The sequence below is a fragment of the Poecile atricapillus genome, chromosome 7 (assembly GCF_030490865.1).
Source record: "Poecile atricapillus isolate bPoeAtr1 chromosome 7, bPoeAtr1.hap1, whole genome shotgun sequence".
NCBI lineage: Eukaryota > Metazoa > Chordata > Aves > Passeriformes > Paridae > Poecile > Poecile atricapillus.
The window spans coordinates 11,728,134-11,749,704 of NC_081255.1; the positions used below are offsets into that span (position 1 = coordinate 11,728,134).

At 37.0% G+C, this 21,571-nt stretch overlaps 1 protein-coding gene across 3 annotated transcripts in view; it reads right to left on the bottom strand.

Moving 5' to 3' along the window:
• DENND1B (DENN domain containing 1B) overlaps positions 1-21,571 on the bottom strand; it is a 156,633-nt gene that overhangs the window by 67,490 nt on the left and 67,572 nt on the right. For 2 of the 3 annotated variants that reach the window (XM_058842634.1, XM_058842633.1), the window contains exons 6-9: positions 12,152-12,221; positions 10,265-10,345; positions 5,784-5,837; positions 2,646-2,756 (exon numbers count right to left, since the gene is read on the bottom strand). In XM_058842634.1, the coding sequence (XP_058698617.1) occupies positions 2,646-2,756; positions 5,784-5,837; positions 10,265-10,345; positions 12,152-12,221 (316 nt within the window). Of the gene's footprint in view, positions 1-2,645; positions 2,757-5,783; positions 5,838-7,565; positions 7,626-10,264; positions 10,346-12,151; positions 12,222-21,571 lie in introns of all 3 variants that reach the window. The other variant, XM_058842632.1, reaches the window with a different exon arrangement.

The window sequence follows — 21,571 nt, forward strand, 5'->3', positions numbered from 1 at the left end:
AAAGCTTGAAAAGGTTGATGCTCAAATACACTCCTCCATTTGCTTACTGTATTACATCAAGAAATCCCCATGTTAAAGAAGAAATACCTTTTGCCAAAAACACATTTAATCATTCTTGGCAATTTAATTAAATTCTTAAAGGCAATACTGGAAAGTGTTTCATTAACTTTTTAAACTATATTGCTCTGTAAAGAAGCAAGCCATGCATCACCCCTGTTCCATGAATGAAAGAGATGAGCAGACAGTACTTCAGTGAACTGAAGCTCTTAATAAGCCACGTACACTTTTCTGTTTTATCAGAACTCACTAGTTCAAGTGAAACTTAACCAATCCTGTATCAAAAGTGGATCCAACATGATGTGGCAGTAATTTTGTTTAGCTATGACTTAAGTAATGCTAATAGACTGAAAAAGCAACCAGAAAAAAAGTGAAGCTGATGTGGCTCTCTTGTTTTGGATTTGCCCTTCAAGCTACTATTTACATTAACCGCTTGGGGACACTCTTCAGGACATCCAAACACCACTACACGTTTGGAAAGTGACATAAATTATTTTCGAGTGGAGACACCAGTAAGATGGCTATTAATTCATTAAAAGGCTAGGAATAAACAGCCAAAGTGTAAACAAAGTGGAAGTTTCTCACAACCAGAATATTCTACCAGTTGTTATGTAATGACTTCCAAAGAGAAATCTGATCACTTAAATAAAGCGGTCTAGATCAGCACAGTCAAATTCTGGTACTTCCTCTTCTCTTGTCACATCATAGAAGTGGATACCAGCTGAGATGTTCAGCCTAACAAAAACAAGTCCTAAGCAGATCCAAATGTAGGCCGAGAGTACAGTTCTGAATCGTGTCAAGCAGACAGACACGTGCTCACCTGCAGAATGAATCTTCCATGGGCTCAGAGCTGCCATCATGATTCCTATCTCCTCTCTACTGGAGCAGTAAAACAGGGTTGACTGGGGCATCATTGGAGCTGAGGTTTTTTTATGGTGTACTTTTTTCCCCCCCTTTAAATATAGCAAACTGTGTTTCAGACTGGCAAAGTAAAAAGAAATTCTGATTCCACAGTTTTGCTACATCATGTGAGCTTCTGCTAAGACATGTTCTTTGAAAGAGCTTTCTCTTCAAAACCTTATTTGCTCATTCAGGTATTATTACTATGTTGTAACGCACAATTTCTTTCCTATCCATTTCAGGAAGGGGAGGGAAGCGTGCGGGGGCGGGGGGGCTGTAATAAAATCTGGGAATTTCCTAAGAAAAAGTAACATCTTTGGTGGTTAAAAAAATCTGTTATAGACTAGTAATATAAAGATGGTCTAAATTAATTTAGTATTTATTTTGCTGGTTTTCAGTTGTTCATGCGGCCACTGTTTATATGACCCCGTGTTTGCCTCACTCCAGTTCCCAGGACTGACTTGACTCCACACCCTGCAGAGCACTGGGAAAGTACTGCCTTTGTGCACTGTCCTAACTGCAGTGCTGGTCACAGATCCAGGAACCCAACACTGTGCTGTTTAAAAAAATAACAAGGCAATTAAATAATTGCTACTGCACCTAGAATTGTAAAACCTGTCAGCCTTTTACAGTGATTCTGAATATTCTCTATCTTCAATTTACTTCTGATTCAAAAAAACTGAAAGGACTTCTATCCACTATTTATAATCAAAGAATTCTCACTCCTTACAGCACCTACAAGTCTTCAAAAATAGTAATTTTTAGTACTATATCCAACCTTGTACCCATGTGTTCATTTATTTGGTAGTGCAAATAGGAGTGCTCAGAAATACAGAATTTGTTTTCCACAACAAGGAGCGTATTTAACAAAAATTTTTATGCAGCATTCTTCAAAAAACTTAAGGCAACAGTGCTTAATAGGCTAAATATTCTGCAAAAGAATTACACCTTGTGATTAAAACTTGGTTATAAAGTGACAGTCTTCTACTGATGCAAAACTGACTTGGGAATGTTTTCAAAATATGGGGGGTTTTAAAAATCTGTAAGATTCTGTAAAGAGTGAAATAAAATTACATCTGAATATTTAGGTATACTTTCCAAATGAAATGTAACATTCTTTTATTAAGCAGCCATAAGGAGGAAAAAGAAACATTTTGAAGTGGACAGTAGCTCAAAACCTTTAATTAAAAAACTGATATTTTGAGTTGTACATTATTGACAGTCTGAAGAGCTGCTTCAAATCAGAGATATTACAGTGTGCACTCCCAAACCACTCTAACAAAGATGAATCTACCTATTACCAGGTTAGGATAGCAGCTATTATTAGGGACCCTTGATTTCTTTCAAGTACCTCCAATGGAATAAGCCACAAGTGAATAATAAAGATCTTATAATAGCCCTTAAGAATTCTTTTCAGATTAGAAGGCACAGAAACGAACTCAGGAGAGTTAAAGAACTCTCATCTCCTGGTAAGAAAAATAATTAATCTGACTTAATGTATCTGAGTAGGTCTTACATAAATCAGACTTTTGTACTTCAAGAGCCAGACTAAAACCATATATTAGAAGAGTATGTAGATATTGTCTTATAAGTACACATGGAACATATCTAAAACCACAAAGGTCTGCAGGCCATTTTGTGAAATGTTCAATATATCCTACTTAAAAGAAGATGTGTGAAGTACTTACAGTGCTTAGCTTGCTGGAGGTAATAATGATTCGTCTCTCATGCAACATACTGGCATAAAGTTGCAGCATGTTGTTCACATCCACAGCAACAAAATATTCAGTGAGGTTTCTCTGTTTAAATAAAAAAAAAAAATAGTCAACAATATAGCAACAGCAGCAGCTAAGTGGAACATTTGATATATATTACTTGTGAACATTTTTGTCTAATTAGTAGGTGGGAAAAAAAAAATCCCAAACTATTAAATAAATCCTTTTGCACCAAAATTTGCACGCTTTAAAAATAATTACTTGGGTTTTAAAGCAAATGAAAAGTTAACTTTGGCATAAGTTATTAATCGCTCATTTCATTACACTTGTGACTGACATTTGCCCTTCAGCAATTTAAAATTAAAAAAAATATGAGATTGGGTATTATACCAATATCACTATGTGTTTTAAGGTGACCATTACTTCCAACCCAGGAACAGATCTTTCACCACAGTGGTAACTGCTCTGTCACAGCTACAGTAATAAAACTGCTACTTTGCCAGGGTCTGCTGCAGTCAACATATTTTATTCCATTTCAAGTACAGAAATCAGCTTGTTGAACCCCAAGCTTTTGCTTGAGCTGTGTGTCCCAGGACACCAAACATCCTGCAGAACTGATGGAGGTACTGGGTCCTTCCTGCAGCCAGCCTTTTCACCTCTGGTAAGAATCTCACTGTGGGGTTTAATCAGAGGCAGTCACCAGCACCTCCCATTAATAGTTCAGACACCAGAAAAGTGGGTGAAAGGAGAAAAAGTGGGGAGGGATTCTCTGGGTTCCAGCTGAATCTAACAGTTATTTCTACAGGGCACAGCGCCAGAGACTCACAAGTTCTGAATAAGCTAAAATAGCTACCAGAAAATTTGCCTGGGAAAACAGCAAATTTCTGTTAACACTGGAGAACATGTATGAAAATACACTATTTTTCATACAGCTGATATGCAAAATATTTAATTTCACACATTCCTTAGCATATCTGCAACCAGAATTGCTATTCATCTCTTCTCAGGGACAACACTGTTACTGAATGCTCATGTAGCAGGTCTATCAGAGATAGGCCCAGCAGAAGCACAGACATCAAGAGTGGAATTGTGAACTGGACAGATTCTGGATGTGGCAATACACAGCAGCAAGGTCACCCAGCCGTGAAAAACCAGCCAGGGCAAGATGAGTAGGAAAAGCTTCAGAGTGGGGTGACTTCCTTTTTGGATATATTGCAATATTAAACAAAAACAAAAAAATGAAAATACAAGCAAAGATCCAGTGGTCAATCCAGTTTCATGCAAATTCATAAACCCATCATTAATTTCAAGATATAGAGTATTAGAATTATTCTTGGTCCATGCTGCATAGAATTTTGGAAGAGATAAAAGCCAGAGATTTAGGGCTACACTCAGTTTTAGGAAAAAACCTCTGGTCTTTCAAATGTTACTTTTAAGGGGGTGTCAGAGGCTGATGCACCATGAGAATCTCAGTCCAATTTTCGTTGGACACCCCCTAACACTGCAGATGATAGTGGTGTGCCGATTCTGTGCTGAAAAAGCGGTGTTAAAAAACAGGTCACAATCTTATATGGACCAATTTATCTTGGGGAGACAGTCACAGTTGTTTCTTTGTTATAGTTGAAAAGTTACTGCCCCTGAAGTATGTGAATCTTACAACAAAAAGGTAAAAAGATTAATTTTATTGCTAATTTACTGTAATTACCTCATCTCTTCACTCCTTGCATGTTCTAACTCTCCATTAGTACCTTACTTACTTTGATCCGTACTGAAAGGATGAGATTTTTATTAGTGGAGTAAAAAATAATTGTAGAAAGGCACCTTAATATTATTTTACCTTTCTTACCAGATAAATCTACACTGGCATCATTGCAAGATCCTTTATCAGCCACAGGCCCAGCTAGATGTTTTCCCATATTTTCTTCAATTTAAGCCCGTAACACACCTTCTAGCCTCCGACACTATATTTTATTATAACACCAAATAGTAAGTTAAGAGATTCCTTAAAAACAGAGGCATTCAAAACATAATGTTAAGCAGATGAAAATATACATTTAAAAACTAAACCCTGTTCTACCTAATGAGCTCTAGCAACAAGTGTCCTCTCTTTTATCTCTCCATGCAGCAACTTTCCCTGGCTCCTTGAGTTGCAATATGGTCCATGTCACCTCCTCAGCATCCTTCCCACCAGCACAGATGTACCCTCAGGCTTCCTCTCTGCTACCAGCACCCTCCTGCTCCTCCCCACCAGTGTTTCCCAGCTCTGTGTTCTTCCCTGGCCCATCCCACCCCTGGGAGCAGCTCCCTGCTGCCCCAACACCATGGTCCACCAGGAATGAGCTCTGAGGCACTGCGTGGTTTAGGGAGCCTCCACAGCCTAACTTCCTGTTAAGCTCCGTGACAGAAGGAAGTCACTGGTTCAAAGTGTAAAAACACACACCTATACAGCCATATGCAACTCCAGATTTAGAGGCTGGAGGGGGGAAAAAAGGACCCTTCCAAGCTCTTTTATGAAATGCTATCTAGCTAAACATGTCACAAAGCATGTGATCTGAGATTTCCCATTTGCAATTTCCCCCCAGCACCATCCAGGATTTTGCACCTACAGAATGCAAGTCTTTGTAAAGAAAAAAAAAAATCAGAAAAATAAAAAAGCCCCAAACCCCTGTTCTGGGTGCTTGGTTAGCATCCAAGTGTAGGCAGGTAGAGCATGTTTTCAAAAAGCCTGAAACAATGCTTTCTTACACAAAAAAAAGACTGTATAGCTTGATGGCTGAATTTGCAACTGAACAATGCAGTGTTTAAAGGGCAAGTATTCAAATAAAACACGAGGTGCAGAAGTAGAATATATTTTATATAAGTAATCCTAGTAAATGCAAAGAAGTAACTATGAGCAGAAGGTGGATAGAGCAATAAAAACAGGGTCAAAAATGCCCTGTTAATGCTTTAAAATGGGTTAATGAATGCAACAGTAACTACCAGGTAAAGGTTGCAATAACAGATATCAACCATTTCTAAAAACAGTCTTAGGAAAACAAAAAGTCTCTACTTGATAAAAGCCAAAGTTCAGCCTAGCCCAGAATGAACTTAAATAAGAAATGAAATACTTACACTTTCAGGGATAGTTGGCAATCCAGTTATATCAGGAGTAATGAAATACGAGTGCTAATCAATGGGAAAAAATAATTGATAATTTATGCACACAAGAAAAAAATTATTTTCATAAGAACCCAGCATTTAGGATTTCCAACCCCATTTGTATTTAAGCAAATAGCCATTTTTCTAATAACATTCTTACTGTTGCTAGACAAAGAATTGAGCAGATCACGACATGAAATGACAAGCTCTGGCTCTGCACAGCACAAAAGCAAGGGAACAAAATGCTGGGCTGCAGTTTTGTAGTAACACTTAAATAAATGCAGCTTTAAATGTTGTCATGAGCCTGAGAGTAGCATTGCTTAAATTAAGCATTGAATTAAACATTGCAACAAAAAAATGCTAAAGGACAAAATGTAAATTTGGAATGGAAAAGAAAAATTAATATGAGAAAAATATTTAGAATGGAAATATTATTACTTGATATAAATTCTTTCCAAACATCTTTGAATTAAAAATGTGGTAACAGAAATGCAAGATCTGAAGCTTGAGATTTTGCAATAATTTATGAAATACATTAACAATTTTATGCATCTTAGTTTCAGGCCATCTAGGATGTAAATATAAAATGGATTAAACTAAAACCAGATGTAATGTAAATTAACTCTCATTAATCCAGCGCTCTTATTAGTTATCAGACATGGATGTAGCTCAGTAATTTTAAGGCACTTTTGCATATTAGTCTAGATTTTGAAGGAGAAAAAAAATGAGTGCACGTTAAGTAAATAAGATAATTACTGATTTTTTAGCTTTTTTTTTTTTACAGAATTTATATGTTTCTTCAGACTTTTTTTTATAATTCTCAACACAAAGACATAGCTTGTCCAACTTGAAAAATATATACCGAAAAAAAAAAATAAAAAATAATACTATTCAGTGTGTGTAGGAGACTTATTAAACCAATTTGATATATTTAATAGAAAATTTTCTCAACAAATTAGGTCATTTGGCAATAGTTAAAATTTAAGGAAAACCTGGCTTAAAAAAGGCATCACATAAACATCATACAACTTGCACAATAACTATCACAGGTATTTTTTCACATCAACACAGGAAAAAAAAGATTTTTTTCTCTGCTCAAGAAGAGGAAAATATTCAGATTAGATTCAGACAGAATTCTGCATTCTTCAGAAGTATACTGAGAACAGAAAATTATTCCCTATATGTACTAAGGTCACAGAATACTTATCAAAAGATTTCTGAGTAATGAAGTTATTAACTTAGAGAAGTAATTATTAATAATTAACAAAGTAATAATATTTCACTCATTAAACAGAAAAGGAAGCCAGAAATATGAGAAGCAAAAGCCATTACTGCAGTCATTAAGAGTCATAAAGTAGCAAAAATACTGTGGTATGGAGTCCTTGCACATCTTTGCGAACTCCCTTAGGAAGATGAACGACCTTGAAAGAGATACTAAATTAATAGTTGCTGTCCTGTATTAAGTTTTCTCTAAAAAGGACATTGGAAAATGCAAGTTTTGCTCATCAGTTCAAGGGTTTGATTTTCATAACAGTTTTTACAAAAGGATTATGATGCACATACATAGAGCTCTGAAGCTGAATTTAAACAGAAAAATTAAGTTAATATTAGATGGATCTTTTAGGCCAAAGATAGCAGCAGAATTCCCCAAAGGACAGGTAAAAATAAGCCTCAAATCAACAGAGATGTCCTATAGCAAGTGATTATTCCTTTAATTATGATAGGTTTTAGATAGTCAGTGCCTCTTAAACTCACCGATAAAAGACAAGGCTGTTTTTTCAAAACTTGCTCACTTGCAAAAGTCATCTCTTGGTTCTTATACAAGATGAGAGAAAGATTGAACAGTTGACTTTTGAGTTTTCCAACAAGAAAGGGCAAAGCTGGCTCTACCGCTTTTAATATTTCATTATAATATTGGCTTTTTTTTTTAATTTGTTTTAAATACTAGCTGAAAGTAAGTTTTATTCCTTTTATTGCTCCCCAATTTGAATTCAGATGTATCTAGCCTTCCCAATAACGACAACATATAAAAAAAATCAAAACAAACAAAAAAAGTGACCTAAATTATTTTTAAGTTCAGGTTTCATAGAACAAATGACCATCTCATAAATTTCAGCCACAGAGTATTTGTTATTGGGACTCACAGGTGAGAGCAGAACTTGGTCCCTAACTGGACAAAGGCATTTTGGTGTCTCCTGAAAAAGACTGCTAGGAAACACGACATATCCAGATATTAGATGTAATTTATGCACGGTTATGCACACACAATCTTAAGGACCACTGCAGTCTGCCACCCAAACCCTGCTGCAGCATTCATAAACCTTTACCCTGCTGCACATCTGAGTGAATGAAATCTGAACCACACTGATCCTGGCTCAAGGAAAAGCCACCTCAGGATGTCATTTCTACAATTATTTTTAAGATTGTAATTTATTTTTAAGTCTACTACTACTGATGGTTCCAGTCTAGCTTTTCTACAATATCTGAGGATCAAGAAGGAAACATCAATAAAAAGACTAGAACGGAAAGCAGCAATAAATATTTCCCCACTCCCTGCAGCATTACAAAAACAGAGATGCCTCTAGACCAACAAGCATTGGGATTCCAGCTGACACGTTCCTCCCTGCTCTGCCCTATCTCAACCCAGAATATTTGCTCGACTGACCCTGGAGCCAAGCATTTGGCAAGAGGTTTGCATTTCCATAGCCATTGTTCACCAAGAAAGTTAAAAAACTCTTTGATATAACTGGGAACAAGGTATAACTGAGAAAAAAAAAACAATTCCAAAAGTCAGACAACATTGAAATAAAACCAGCAAGTATTGACTTTATAGCAAGCAATCAGTCATTCCAGCGTAGCCGGCTGTATTCGCCAAGACAGCCATGTCCACATTCCCCACAACATTCATTTTGAGCTGGGCAAGTTATGGACAAGATGAACTTTGTGAGAAATACAAGGGAAAATATATTTAAAACTTCTCTATGTCCCTCTGAACCACAGGAGTTTTGAAGGACATTTTATAAAGCATTTTAGAGTCGCCAGATTATAATTGGTTGTAATACTATAATAAATGATAGCAAAATATTATTTGAGATACAGAAGTATTTTTGGCAAAGGTGCTAGGAACTGAAACATTACACTGACAGAAGAAAGAAAAAACATATCAACAGAAACAATTCCAACTGCAGCCTCAAATCCAGTTCATTGTTCTGGTGAAAAGCAACACACAAGACTGGAAGGACTTCCAAATACAGTCAATTAGCACTGTATAAGGAGGGAAAATATTAAGTCTCTATAGCCTAGGGAAAAAACAAAGAATCTGAAATATGAAAAATTAAAATAAAATAAAGGTAGCATTATGTTAATCAGCAATGATTAGTAACTGCTGGAACACAAGTGGTAGACTCTATTTTTCCTGGTTTCATAATAGGTCCAGATGCTTTTCTAGAATTTGTGCTTACTTTAATTGAAGTACTGGGCTTATTTCTAAAATACATGTGCTCAAAGTCACAAGAAATCACACAAATAAGGTGAAGATAAATAATCTAATGATATTTCAGTATGTGTGTAAGCAAAACCTTTACAAAAGCACTTCTTTCTGTGTCCTACAACGTGTGATGGTTCAACTAAGACCCAGCTATTTGCACACTGTGGCAAGTGCAGTGACTGTACAGATGCCCTGAATATGCACAATGGCTCAGAGACAGCAGAGGTTCTGTGCTGGCTTTGTATTTCATGCAAGCTCTACAAATGTGTTTAAACATGCATCCACAAGACAATTCTGGCTAAAACTTCAGGAACCATAACAATGACATAATGACCACTTTTTGATGTTTTTGCAGCAACACCATCTTGTCCCACTATCACAATCCCATCCCACATCACAAAAAATTGGAGCACAAAAACAAAAGAGGCCTGGACATGTTATTTCACCAAGATGTGCTGAAAGTTTCACATAACAGAGTGTACTTCTACTGTTCTTCCTATAGCATTTTTGTATGATTAAGCAAAACTAGGAAAAAGGGAAGGAAGATGGGAAAGCAGCCAGTTTTCACAGACTTTTGACCAATCCTGAAGCTGTACCTACTCAGACATAAGAGGCAATAAAACTGAGTTAGTGTCTCCTGATGCACAGCAGGAGAAACCAAAATTGTCTACATGAAACAGCTGGAAGCACAAAAAAAGTAGTTCTAGCACTGTCAGATCCCACTGCAGTTTACTTTCTCATCCATAGAGCAAAATTCAAATTTCTGTTTCTTTATGACTACATTTAGAAAACAACATGACACAGAGACAGACTCTACCCTGCACAGAGGAAAAAAAAAAGGCTGTCCAAGCCAGTTAATGATGAGAAGCAACAGAAATTTACTCTTTCAAAGGGCTGAGGTTACTTTTTCTTTCAACATTACCTACTATTTCAGAGTCAGTAGGAATAAAACAGAAAAAATACTTACCACACTTAAACTGACAAAAGCATTTGCCTTTGGCACAGGATGGCTATACAAGGATTTCAACAAATCATTTGAGTCATTTTCCTATGGAGAAAATATTTTAAAGTTAATTAATTATCACATAAAAACTAATTACTATTTTCTACACATCACACTACATATTGACAAAGAGATATAAATATTTAATAACCAAAACAATTGTAATTCATACTGAAGTATTTAAATATTAAGTATAAAATTAAAGGCCAGCTTTGTATCTCATAAAATGATTGTATCTGCAAGTTAAGCCAATCTCTTGCATGTTTCCCCACTCACTCCTCAAGGGACTCACATCATTTGCAACTGAAAACTCGGATACAATGGCTAGCTGGTCTGAATATCCTGGACATCATCTTCCTAAAACTGTTAGCCATGATATAGGTTTATTTAAAATTTTATTAAATATGTCTCCTCAAAACACATAAAACAGCTAATAAGGTTTACTAAAATGTACTTACAGCTACCTGGTTTAATTGGGATCCATCACCAGTCTCTAGAAGAGACATTTACTTGGGAAAGAGAAGTGATTGGAGCTTTTGTTGGCTTGGAGTTTTCATTCTGTTTAGGGGTTTTGTTCATGGAGATTAAATTCTTTATGTTGCCAAAGTAAAACCAAAAAAGTATCAGTGACAAGTCAGGGCCAACTTTTAAACACATTTTTTTGAGTTTACAGGTAGCTTCTGCCTCTCCCTGTAAGAAGAGGATGCTACTGGACCTCATACCAGTGAACAAGGCTTTGGGTCTATCTCTTGGTCAGATGAACAGTGCCTAGGCCAGGAGAGAGCAGCGTCCTCCCGCAGCCTCCTCAGGAATAAGTCTGGTTCCAGGCGGTGGAACAAACCATTTCCATGCACTGCTACAACTCTCTGACCCACCAAAGCAGTTGCCTCAGCACATAAAACAACAAACCCTGCCAGCACTGGTGATCAAGACAATCCCTATCCCTTCTCTCAAATACAACCTTAATAACAGTTTTACCTACTACAGCGAAATAGGGACCAAAACAAAGGTCTAATTATAGCATTTCTAAGACTTACACATACTCCACTTCATTGAATCACACAGCTAACACCAAACTTTCCTATATATATTTTTACATAAAATATTATCATTCTCTATAGTCCATTTATTATACTGCATAATTATTGCTTATTCTATATTTCATATATTTTTGAAATGTCAGCTCTTCCAGTCTACAGCATATGGCTAAATATTGATGCTTTTTTAAATTGAAATCTAATACACTAATATAAAGCAAAAAGGTATAGCTTTAATGTTCTCAGTAAAGACAGATGCCAGTACCTCCTTTGCTGTGTAATCTTGGAATACATCTAATTGCTCATGAATATGCAAACTAAACTATCATGATTCTTCACCAAATGCTGCAAGTAATTTTGTCTTGCTACTTGAGATGTCAGAATTACGAGAAGTAGTTTTTAGTTAATATGAAGGGTGAAACAGTACATTATATTTTATATAGTTCTGAACAAAAGTGTTTGGAGCTGATAATCAGATAGTTCCAGAGCACTACAGTTTACAATCAATATGTCATTGCAGCCCTCCAGTGATGTGACACTGCTTACACTTCACACAGGACCTGTTTATGCTGAGACTGACACATTATAAAGGTATATTTTTGGCAGCTTTTTTAGAATAATGTGGGATTTAAGTGACTATGGAAGCTGTAAATTCAGATTCTTTGAATTTCAGTAACAGGAATAAAACTTGCTTCTAAATCCTACTAAAACATTAAACTTTTAGATAGTATAGAATCCCTTTACAATATTTGAAATGATGACTAATATTTCAAGGAAAATACTTTACACAAATAACTAGAATATGTAAAATTACCTGTTCTTTAGCCAAATAATCTGCCAGGGTATTTAGGAGCTTGTAGTATACCTCAAACCATGGTAGGTAACTGAAACAGGAAGAAAAAAGTGTTTTAATAAAATATCAATGTATTTTTCCAGTGCTTATAAAATTCTATGACTATTGATCTGACTTGCACATTTTGATAACATCTTGTGAGGGACTGGCATTTAGGAAAAAAAAAAAAAAAAAGTGAGGAACACCCATGGAAGTGAGGGCTCTGAGAGAGGCTGCTGGGAGTTTCTTCTCTGCTCAAGATCAAGCCAATAGCTGGCCAGTTCTCAGAACTGACATTATTTTTGACCACAGAAAGTGAGATTACCTTGGTGAGTACCACCTTTTAAACCCGAGAATTTCTGTCTCTCTTTGTTTCTGGCCTCGGAAGGTAACAGAGCTCTAGTGCAGCTGCACCCCCGCCCCTTGCGGCCTGTCCAGCCTCAGGGGAGGGGGCTGAGCCAGACTCCAGCAGCTCCTGGGCGGGGGATGGAGGCTGCAGGACCTCGGCCCCAGGCCGGACCAGGCTGTGCTGCAGTGCTTGCTTCTCCCGGGAAGCCCTCTGGCTCCCGTTCCAGCACGGTGGCCAAAGCTCTTCCCAGGAGGCCCCTGGATGGATGCTGACTTGTCAACCTCCCCCGCACCATGGCCCACACAGACTGCCCTAAGCCAAGAACTGTCTGCTCCTTCCCTGCGGCTGCTGGGCTGAGAAAGACACCTGAAATCTGACACCATGAATACCTGCCGTGGCTTGGGCCAGATTGAGCCCTTTCACTACCCAGATGAGAGCTGCAGATAAATCCCTTTCCAGAGAGAGGAAAGTGGGAGTGATCAACATGTAAAGAGACAACATAAACTATCAAAGTCAGTAAAAGAAGGAGTTGAGCCTCAGATGGAAGGAGAATGAGGAGATGCTTTAATAAGCTGAAATATTATTATTATTTTGGTAAGGCCATGGAGATGGACAATAATGTTCTGAAAAAACTTGTTTAATTCATGAATGAGTATTTGGGAGGAATGAAGTATTTCAAAGTGTAGATCTGAGCAAAGGTATCCATTGATGAAGCTGAGCAGATGGTGGAGTAGTTGTGATCCCATGAGATGCTGGAATAGAAAGAGAGAAGTTGATAAAGACCCTTGGCCCCCAGGGAGAAAAAGAAGAAAACCTCTGTTCCCAGAGATGATCACAGAGACAGATGAAGAGAACCTTTGCCTTTGAATAACTCATCCTTAAAATAACACCCCTTGAGTTCATGGCCTATGAACAGACCTCAGAGTGGTGTGAAAATGGGAGGAGGACATGATGGCAAAATTTTTGTCCAGACGGCTGCCATCATGGGAATGAAAAGCCACGAGAAAACTGTTTTCTTGTGGAGAACTCTCCATGGGATGACAAGAGAAAACCTCTCTCTTCAAAGATTGATAGAAGGACTATTGTATAATCGGGACTCTTTTAACCACCAGGTTTTGTCTCTATGTTGTCAGTTGGGCAAAGAAAAAGGTGGGGTGGGGAGGAAAGGTTTCTGGAGGTTTTATTCTGGTTTCATATTCTTGTAGTTCTATTAATAAACTTTCTTTATTCCTTTTAAGTTTTGAGCCTGTTTTGCCCTTTTCCTAATTCGTATCTCACAACAAGATATGAGTAAATTTCCTGGTGATTTTTAGCTAGTGCTTAAAACCACGACATGTCTCCATTTATAAATAAAAAGCCTATCAAACTTTTCTCCAGAAATTTAATGGCACATCACTGATAGACAATATAGATAGATAGTTTCTTTAAGCTGGACACCTGCATCAAGTTCCATTAAGCGCAGATTAATTCATAATACTTAGACTTAGTATTTTCAAGGCACTAAAAAAAAAACATTTGAAACTTTTTCTAATCTCATTCCCACTATCATTAATTGCTACAGATTTCAGTAATTATTTGCAATTTTGAAACTCTACATCTTCCTATACCCAGTGGACTGACAGAACTGTTGCCTCCCTGGAGAATGAAAAACAACTTTCTTTGGGCAGACCAGGTACCCCCTATTTGACAAGTGGTGCAATGCTGTGCAACAGTAGAGATGTCACATTATATGTAGAAATATTGGTCTCCCTATAAAGTCATTTCTACAGATAAAATTAACTTCCAAAAATAAAAATATTCACCAATATTGCAAACACAAACACATTAATACATCAATACTTAAGAGACTTCTAAGACATGTTTGCAGCCCATGAGCACAATATTTGTTGCAGTCTGCAACTGCAGGATCATGTCCAGGGAAGCTACGGTAACTGGGACCCAGCTTAGGATAGGAACGAGACGAGTCTCTGTTCAAGAAACCATTTATTCAGACTGGGAACAAACTCATTCAGAGACAGAGTGCCGAACAAAGGCAGGGTGAGGGGTTTTGAGGGACAAAAGGGTGGAGTTTAGGGTCAGGGACCACAGCAAGGGAGAAACCCCAGCGGCCCAAACCCAATCAGAACTCCTGGGCCGCCCCTTGCAAGGGGTCTGGGGTGGGGCAGCTTCATCCAGGGCTCACACTGCCCATCCCCCAAAGCAGGGGTCAAAATCCACACACATGGCTTACAGCCATGCCTCTCACTTTAACAATGCTTATCTGAAACTGAATCTTTGCCTCCCTGAGGCACCTCACAACAATACTCTCACCAAGTTAAACAGAATCCAAGACAAATAAGACATAACTGAAGAGTATAAGAAACTCAAACACAGTGGTATCAGTTCCAATATTCCCTCTAAAGAAGTTATCTTTAACAGTGATATCATCAGTGACCACATGCTACAGAACTTTCCACCATCACGATTTAAGATATTAAGTCTGATAAACTAAATAATAATAATATAAATTATACCTTATTTACAAGTGACACACTTTCTCATGTCTGTTTGTAGAATTTTATCACAAACATTATTGAATAGGTAATATTATAGTTATTATTATTTGTTTGAGATTAGAAGGGGGAGCTGGAAAGGAAACAGTGCCTGAAAGGTTTTCAGAACATTTCATACCCATATATAATACTACTACAGACATCATTTTTCAACGCAATGCAAATCCACAGACACGCATTTCTTAAAGGCTTTAGTGCATGCTGCAGACAGACCTTAAATTTCAAATTTATATATTCCAGGAAATATGCTAACTGCAACTGCAAAAACCCAGTATGCAGAACCAAAATGTTTTCCCTGATAGGAAAAAAAAAGCTGTCAAGGGAAACCGTGGCTGGTAGAGAAGCCAAGTACTGCTTAGTCAGTGAGTCCACTGAAGGGTTATGCCGTCTTTTTAACACCTCTGTTATCAGTATGCAGCTGGCAAGGCTTTAGAAATAGATCCTGATTCTTAAGGTAAAGCAAAAGCAGAGCAGAAATCCAGACACTGGTATAGTTAATGCATTTACTAGTAATCTTTGCTGTCTTTATAAATGCTTAACTATTGGCTCCTTAAAAAAGCAAAACCAAATTAAGTAACAAAACAAAAAAACACCACAAATATCCATCATGAATTTACTCTTGCCAAGCCAGAGACAAAGGCAATGATTTAATGATGTCCTTTAAATCCATCATATTAATGTCTTTATCACACTTTACCATACATTGTGCTAGCTATACTAAACAAAAAACATTGTGCTAAACAATACTGTGAACTCTTAATGTTCACAGACATTTCTAATGTTTGGTATTGCTGACAGTGGTTAGGTGTGACATTATTACATTTGTTTCTCAATATATTCTTAATATAATCATAAAATTTACTTTAGTGTAAATTTGCAAAGCCACTCACTGCTTACAGGTGTGAACATTCCATGCCCTCGTAAAACACCCACCATATCAGCACCTAAAACATCTGATCTTTGAGCATTCTTTCACCTAGGACTCCTGTTCTATTATCTTCTCAAATCATGCTAACCTGGTTTTACACATCACTGAAACACAGCACAGAGAGGCAAACAAATTGTTTTCTGCAGTGTTCAGAGTTTCTGCAAATATCAGAGCTGTGGAACAGCTTCACAACCTAGAATTACAGCAGGGGTTGGAACACTGTCTTAGCATTTTGTCAAAGTCAAGGTACAAGGTAGGTATAAATCTCAAAGTATTTTTGTAACACTGCACACACAAATGAGTAAGACTACCTAAAGGCTTTCCGGTATCTTGCTATCACCTCTGTGTTAACAGTATATATGACCCCAGCACATTTTGCCGTAGAATACTCAAAAATCTCATTTGATCATCTGTTTTTGATAACATTTATGAACAGCATCCTATAAAAATAAATTCCTCTACTTCAATAAAGTATTAACCATACTTCTTTCCTATATGCATGATCTCAGCTCCCCTATAACTGAGAAAAGAAAAACTGAATGCAATTTTTAAGTATTTAGAAAGGTCAAATTAATTATTTGAAATTAATGAACCTTAACAGAAAGCCAAGGGAGATTTTTCGTATGGCAAGGCAAGTTGACCAAAGAGTACTTGCATGGAAATTTCTTCCCTTAGCAAAATCACATTGATGATACGCTTCCATGTCTTTGTGTAACAAAACCACTAAGAAAAACATCCTACTTGACCATAGTTTATGAAAGTCAGTTTCCTTTATGAGCTGAAAGAATGGTAAAAAAATTGCTTTAAGCCTTATAATCACAGACACAAGGTTAATGTAATTTCAATGTGCCTCTTAAACCTGAAAAATAAAGGAGATCAAAAAAAGTACTCTGTTACATTATATGGCATGAAACCAAAGGCTGCCAGAACCTGTCCTCTACTTCTTTTCTACATAAGCTTCAGTTCTTCAATCGTACAGCCTAATTGCAAAAGCTTTTGACAATATTTCTAATTATAATGTTCTTCAACAAAATATTACAAAGATCTACCAGAAAGAAAAACGTTCCCCTTATATATTTCTGTTATGTATTTGCTAATTGTAATTAATTCAGCATAATGAAGAATCATTATACCTGTTTTTTTCATAAACAATAAAGAGTGCATTTGCACGTGTGCATATACAAGGCATCTCTGCATTCAAAAGCAAACACAGTTGTTCTCTTTTATAATAAAGACACCATCAGGTGGTTTTTTAGATTCTCAACTCAAAGACCAAGTACAGGCTCTTTGCAATTTTTTAAATCTTTAAGGCTGTCAAGCAACACTTTTGTCCTCTTTTATCATAGGCTAATTTTGGAAGCATGTTTGATAATAATCCTATTAATTGATTTGGAGTACTTTAGTAAACAGGCTTATTCATAAACACTGGATGAGATAGGCTTTACATCTTTATCCGTATATCATACTGGACAAAGAATTGTATATGGACTCATCAAATCCTGTAGTTTGGAAAAGACCTGTAAGACCATTGAGTCCAACCATCAACTCGGTAATGCCAAACCTACCACCAAACCACGCCCCAAACACCACATCCACCTGTCTTTTAAATCTCTCCAGGGATGGTGAATCCACCAGCTCCCCAGGAAACCTGTTCCAGTGCTCAACAACCCTTTCCATGAAGAAACTTTTCCTGATACTCAATCTAAACCTCCAGTGGTGCAACTTGAGGCCATTTCCTCTTGTCCCATGATTTATTATCCAGGAGAGAGCCCAACACCCACTTGCTACACCTTCTTTTCAAGTGGTTGTAAAGAGCTGGAAGATCACTCCTGAGCCTCCTTTCCTCCAAGAAAACACCTCCAGCTCTCTCAGCTGCTCCTGATCAGGCCCGTGCTCCAGACACTTCATCAGCTTCGTTATCTTTCTCTGGACCTTCTCCAGCATCTCAATGTCCTTCCTGAAGTCAGTGGCCCAAACCAAACACAGAGCTCAAGGTGCTGCCTCACCAGTGCCCAGTACAGGGGACAATCCATGCCCTGCTCCTGCTAGCCACACTATTCCTGATCCAGACTAGCACGCCCTTGGCTTCCTTGGCTACCTGTTAACAGCTGCTTCTTGTTCAGCTGCTCCCAAGTCCTTTTCCATCAGGCAGCTTTCCAGCCACTCTGCCCCAGCCTGGAATGCTGTATGGGGCTGCTGTGATGCAAGGACAGTACTTGGCACTTGGCCTTGTTGGCTTGTTTGGCATTTGTTTGTATGACAGCTAAAATCCAGAAGCATTATAGGTCAAAGGATCTTCTTAGCTTGTCCTGTTAATAAAGCTTGCAAAATTATTTAATCTTTCCTAGCACAGTAGAACTAGTCTATGTACAGAAAATTCATCCAGCACACAAATGTCCATCAGCATCTATTAGCTGGGTAACTATTTTTTTTTCCAAGTCAGTACAGAAATGCATTATCTGAAACACACAGTTTTTAAGTGGCTGAATTTGACAGAGGAGACCTGTAATATATTATTCCTCCTAACTCAGAACTGGCATACTAATATGTACATTAATATGTACCATATGCACTAATGTGTACCTTAATATGTTAAGGTATACACTAATATGTACCTTAACAACAGATAAAATCAAAATTAAAGTCCATGACCAGAAAAACCTCACCACCATACCTGTATTCATAAAATTATTTAGGAGCAGTCAGTACATTTCATAATTAATTAGCTGTCTTATGAAAATGTCTAAAGGTTATCAATGAAGGCCCTTCACAATAGAGAAACTAGAGGAACATTAGGGCTTTATTGTTCAGTTTGAATGTATCTGGAAGCCTAAATTAATTTCAGTTCCTAAACTATAAAACTATTACTGGTTTCCTATTTATTTTTCTTTAATTGTAGCCACTGTCCTTGCATTCCTCAAGCTACAATCAATAACTGATTGAAAAACAAACATGTAAGACAAGCATAGGAAAACATCCAAAAATATGAAATGATTTCTCTAAATATTTCTTCCATAATCATGAGAAACAAAAAAACATTGGCAATACTAATAGATGAATATTTCCTGATGGAGAATACAGGGGTCTTTATTTAAAAGTACAGCCCCTGTCTGTCACAAAAGCAAGAGACCAAGATCCTTCATGGTTAATTAAAAACATACTTAGCATTTTCTCTTAATCCAAATGAGCCATAAGGCAGGAGCTCAGACTTTTATTCAAAGTCATGCACAACCCTTGTTGCCATAAGTAAACTTCCACCTCACTGGTGCTTCTACTACAGCTCTGATAAAACTTTTACATTCATGAGTCAAAGGTTAAACAAAGGAGAGGAAATGTTTTCTGTCAAATAGTCAGGTAACCACTAACAGTCCTGAACTATCAGCAGGAATCTAACTTCTAGTAATCAAATAAAACTAAGGAAACTGCCTTTCCGTAGCTAAATGTCTAATGTCTAGGGGCTACTTTTCTGTCTGGAAAATTGACACAAAATGTGTAAAATTGAAACATTCTGCTTCTAAGGGATTTGCCTAAAGGAAAAGTGAAAAAGTTTCAAGCGTGGTCTAAACTGAAGAACTACAAAGCCTTACCTCATAAACCTGTCTTCCTTATTAGAGCATTTCATTTGGAAATGTAGGTGACAATTTTACAGTCATAAAATTAATGAAATCTAAGACTGAGCATTTTAATGATGCATTTTGTGTTCCTCTGTATATCTTAGGTCAACCTCAGAGTCCATCAAGAGTTTCAAATTATTTATACTTTGTACTAAAACCATTCAGGTAATTCAAAATCAATTCAATGTAAACCCAGGAAGTATTATTTTCACTGCAAGCAGCAGTGACACTTAGAAATATAACCCAGAAGAATTAAGTCTACTATTATTCAAAAGCAGACATTTAAGTTTCTACTGTGCCACGTCAAACCTCAACTAGCAAAACTATTACCTAAAAATAGGAAAAGTAAAACCTGGAGAAAAGATCCAGTATAGGATATGAGCTCAACAAGGTATTTTACAATATGCCTATTTTGTGTCTCTTGTCTTACAGGTCTGAGTTAGCTCAACACTTTGTGGAGAGGGAGGAGGTGACGAAGCAGGATCCATACTGAGAGCTTCACAAAGCAGCCATGCAGCTTAATGAAAAGAGCTAAATTAAATAGAACTTGCAAATGAAACACACAGCATTTCTGGAGAATAATCCAAGAGTTATCTTCTCATCTTACTATGGTTTAGCACTTTGATTTTGGCAACTGCAGTCAAGCTCTACACATTCATTCTAGACAATACCACAACTAAGTTCTTCAAATAAAAAAGCCTGAGAAAGTTACCTTGAGAAATTTTTATTTCACTTTATAAACATAGAGAGTATTTGAACAATACATTCTGATTTGGAATAATTTACACAATTCATATGCATGTGTATATAAAATGCAAAAAAGAAATCTATAAAACTTATAGAGGAATTTTGTATGTACAAATATATTTTCTGTTTCAAACTATCCAGTTTAAAGCAGGACCATGTGGCTGCAAATTCAGAGATAATTTCCTTTAGTGTTTCAGATGGAGAATGAATTATAGAGCGAAGTCCCATAAATCACAAGACTTTAATCTTACACGCAGCTTTGAGTTGCTGGTGTTAAACCTGAGGACGAGCAGCCTTTATTTCAGCTTTCAGTTAAGAATCTCATTCAGCAGTTGAAATTCTAACTCTTTAGAAGCCCTGGCATAGGTTAACACATGGCTTGGTACTATCCACAAAAGATATGCACAAGGGAAAAGCTGTGCCCTGCTCCCCATTCATCAGCCTACCCAAATGTCTACAGTATTTCCTTTCAATCACTTTGACTGGCTTGTTCCTGCTCATCTTTAGAGATTTTTAGTTACATTTCAGTTATTTATTACAATTCAACTAGATTTTCTATATTTTACTATCTTTAACTGTCTTTGTAAAAGCCTCAGTCAGGAATCTTATTATAATCCTCTTGTCTGAAGGAATACATCCATGTGGATGTGGACAAGGCAGTTTGACATGGCATTTCTGTACACTTGCACCTGTGTGTTTATATAAAAGTCCATGGCTATTGTGCACACACCCCTGAAGAACAAGTAGTCTGAATTGCCCATACATCAGCCATCATGTGTATACACACAGCAAATATCATTTTATGTCATTTTGATATATGGACAAAAGCAACATTGAACATGTGTACACACACTATATATAAAGACAGCATTCATTTGTTTGGTTTTTTTAAAATTTTGGTTAATTTAAGAACAATAAGCACAAGCAAAGGAGAGACAGATGAAATGCAGAGAAAGACACATAAAGTGAGAAAAAAATCTGCTTAGTGAGTCCTCTTTCACTTGGTCACTTCTAATGAATCCTGGAATTCAGAGCAAAAACCAGACTGGCTACTAGAACACATAAGATTGAAATATTGATGCATTCTTTCCATCTGAGCTAAACACAGCACAATGCATACACACATTCTGGAGATAAGCAGACTACCCAGCTACGAGTACAATGCAATGAAGCTAGTCCTGTTACGCATTCAGCTGTGCACTGTAAATTTGA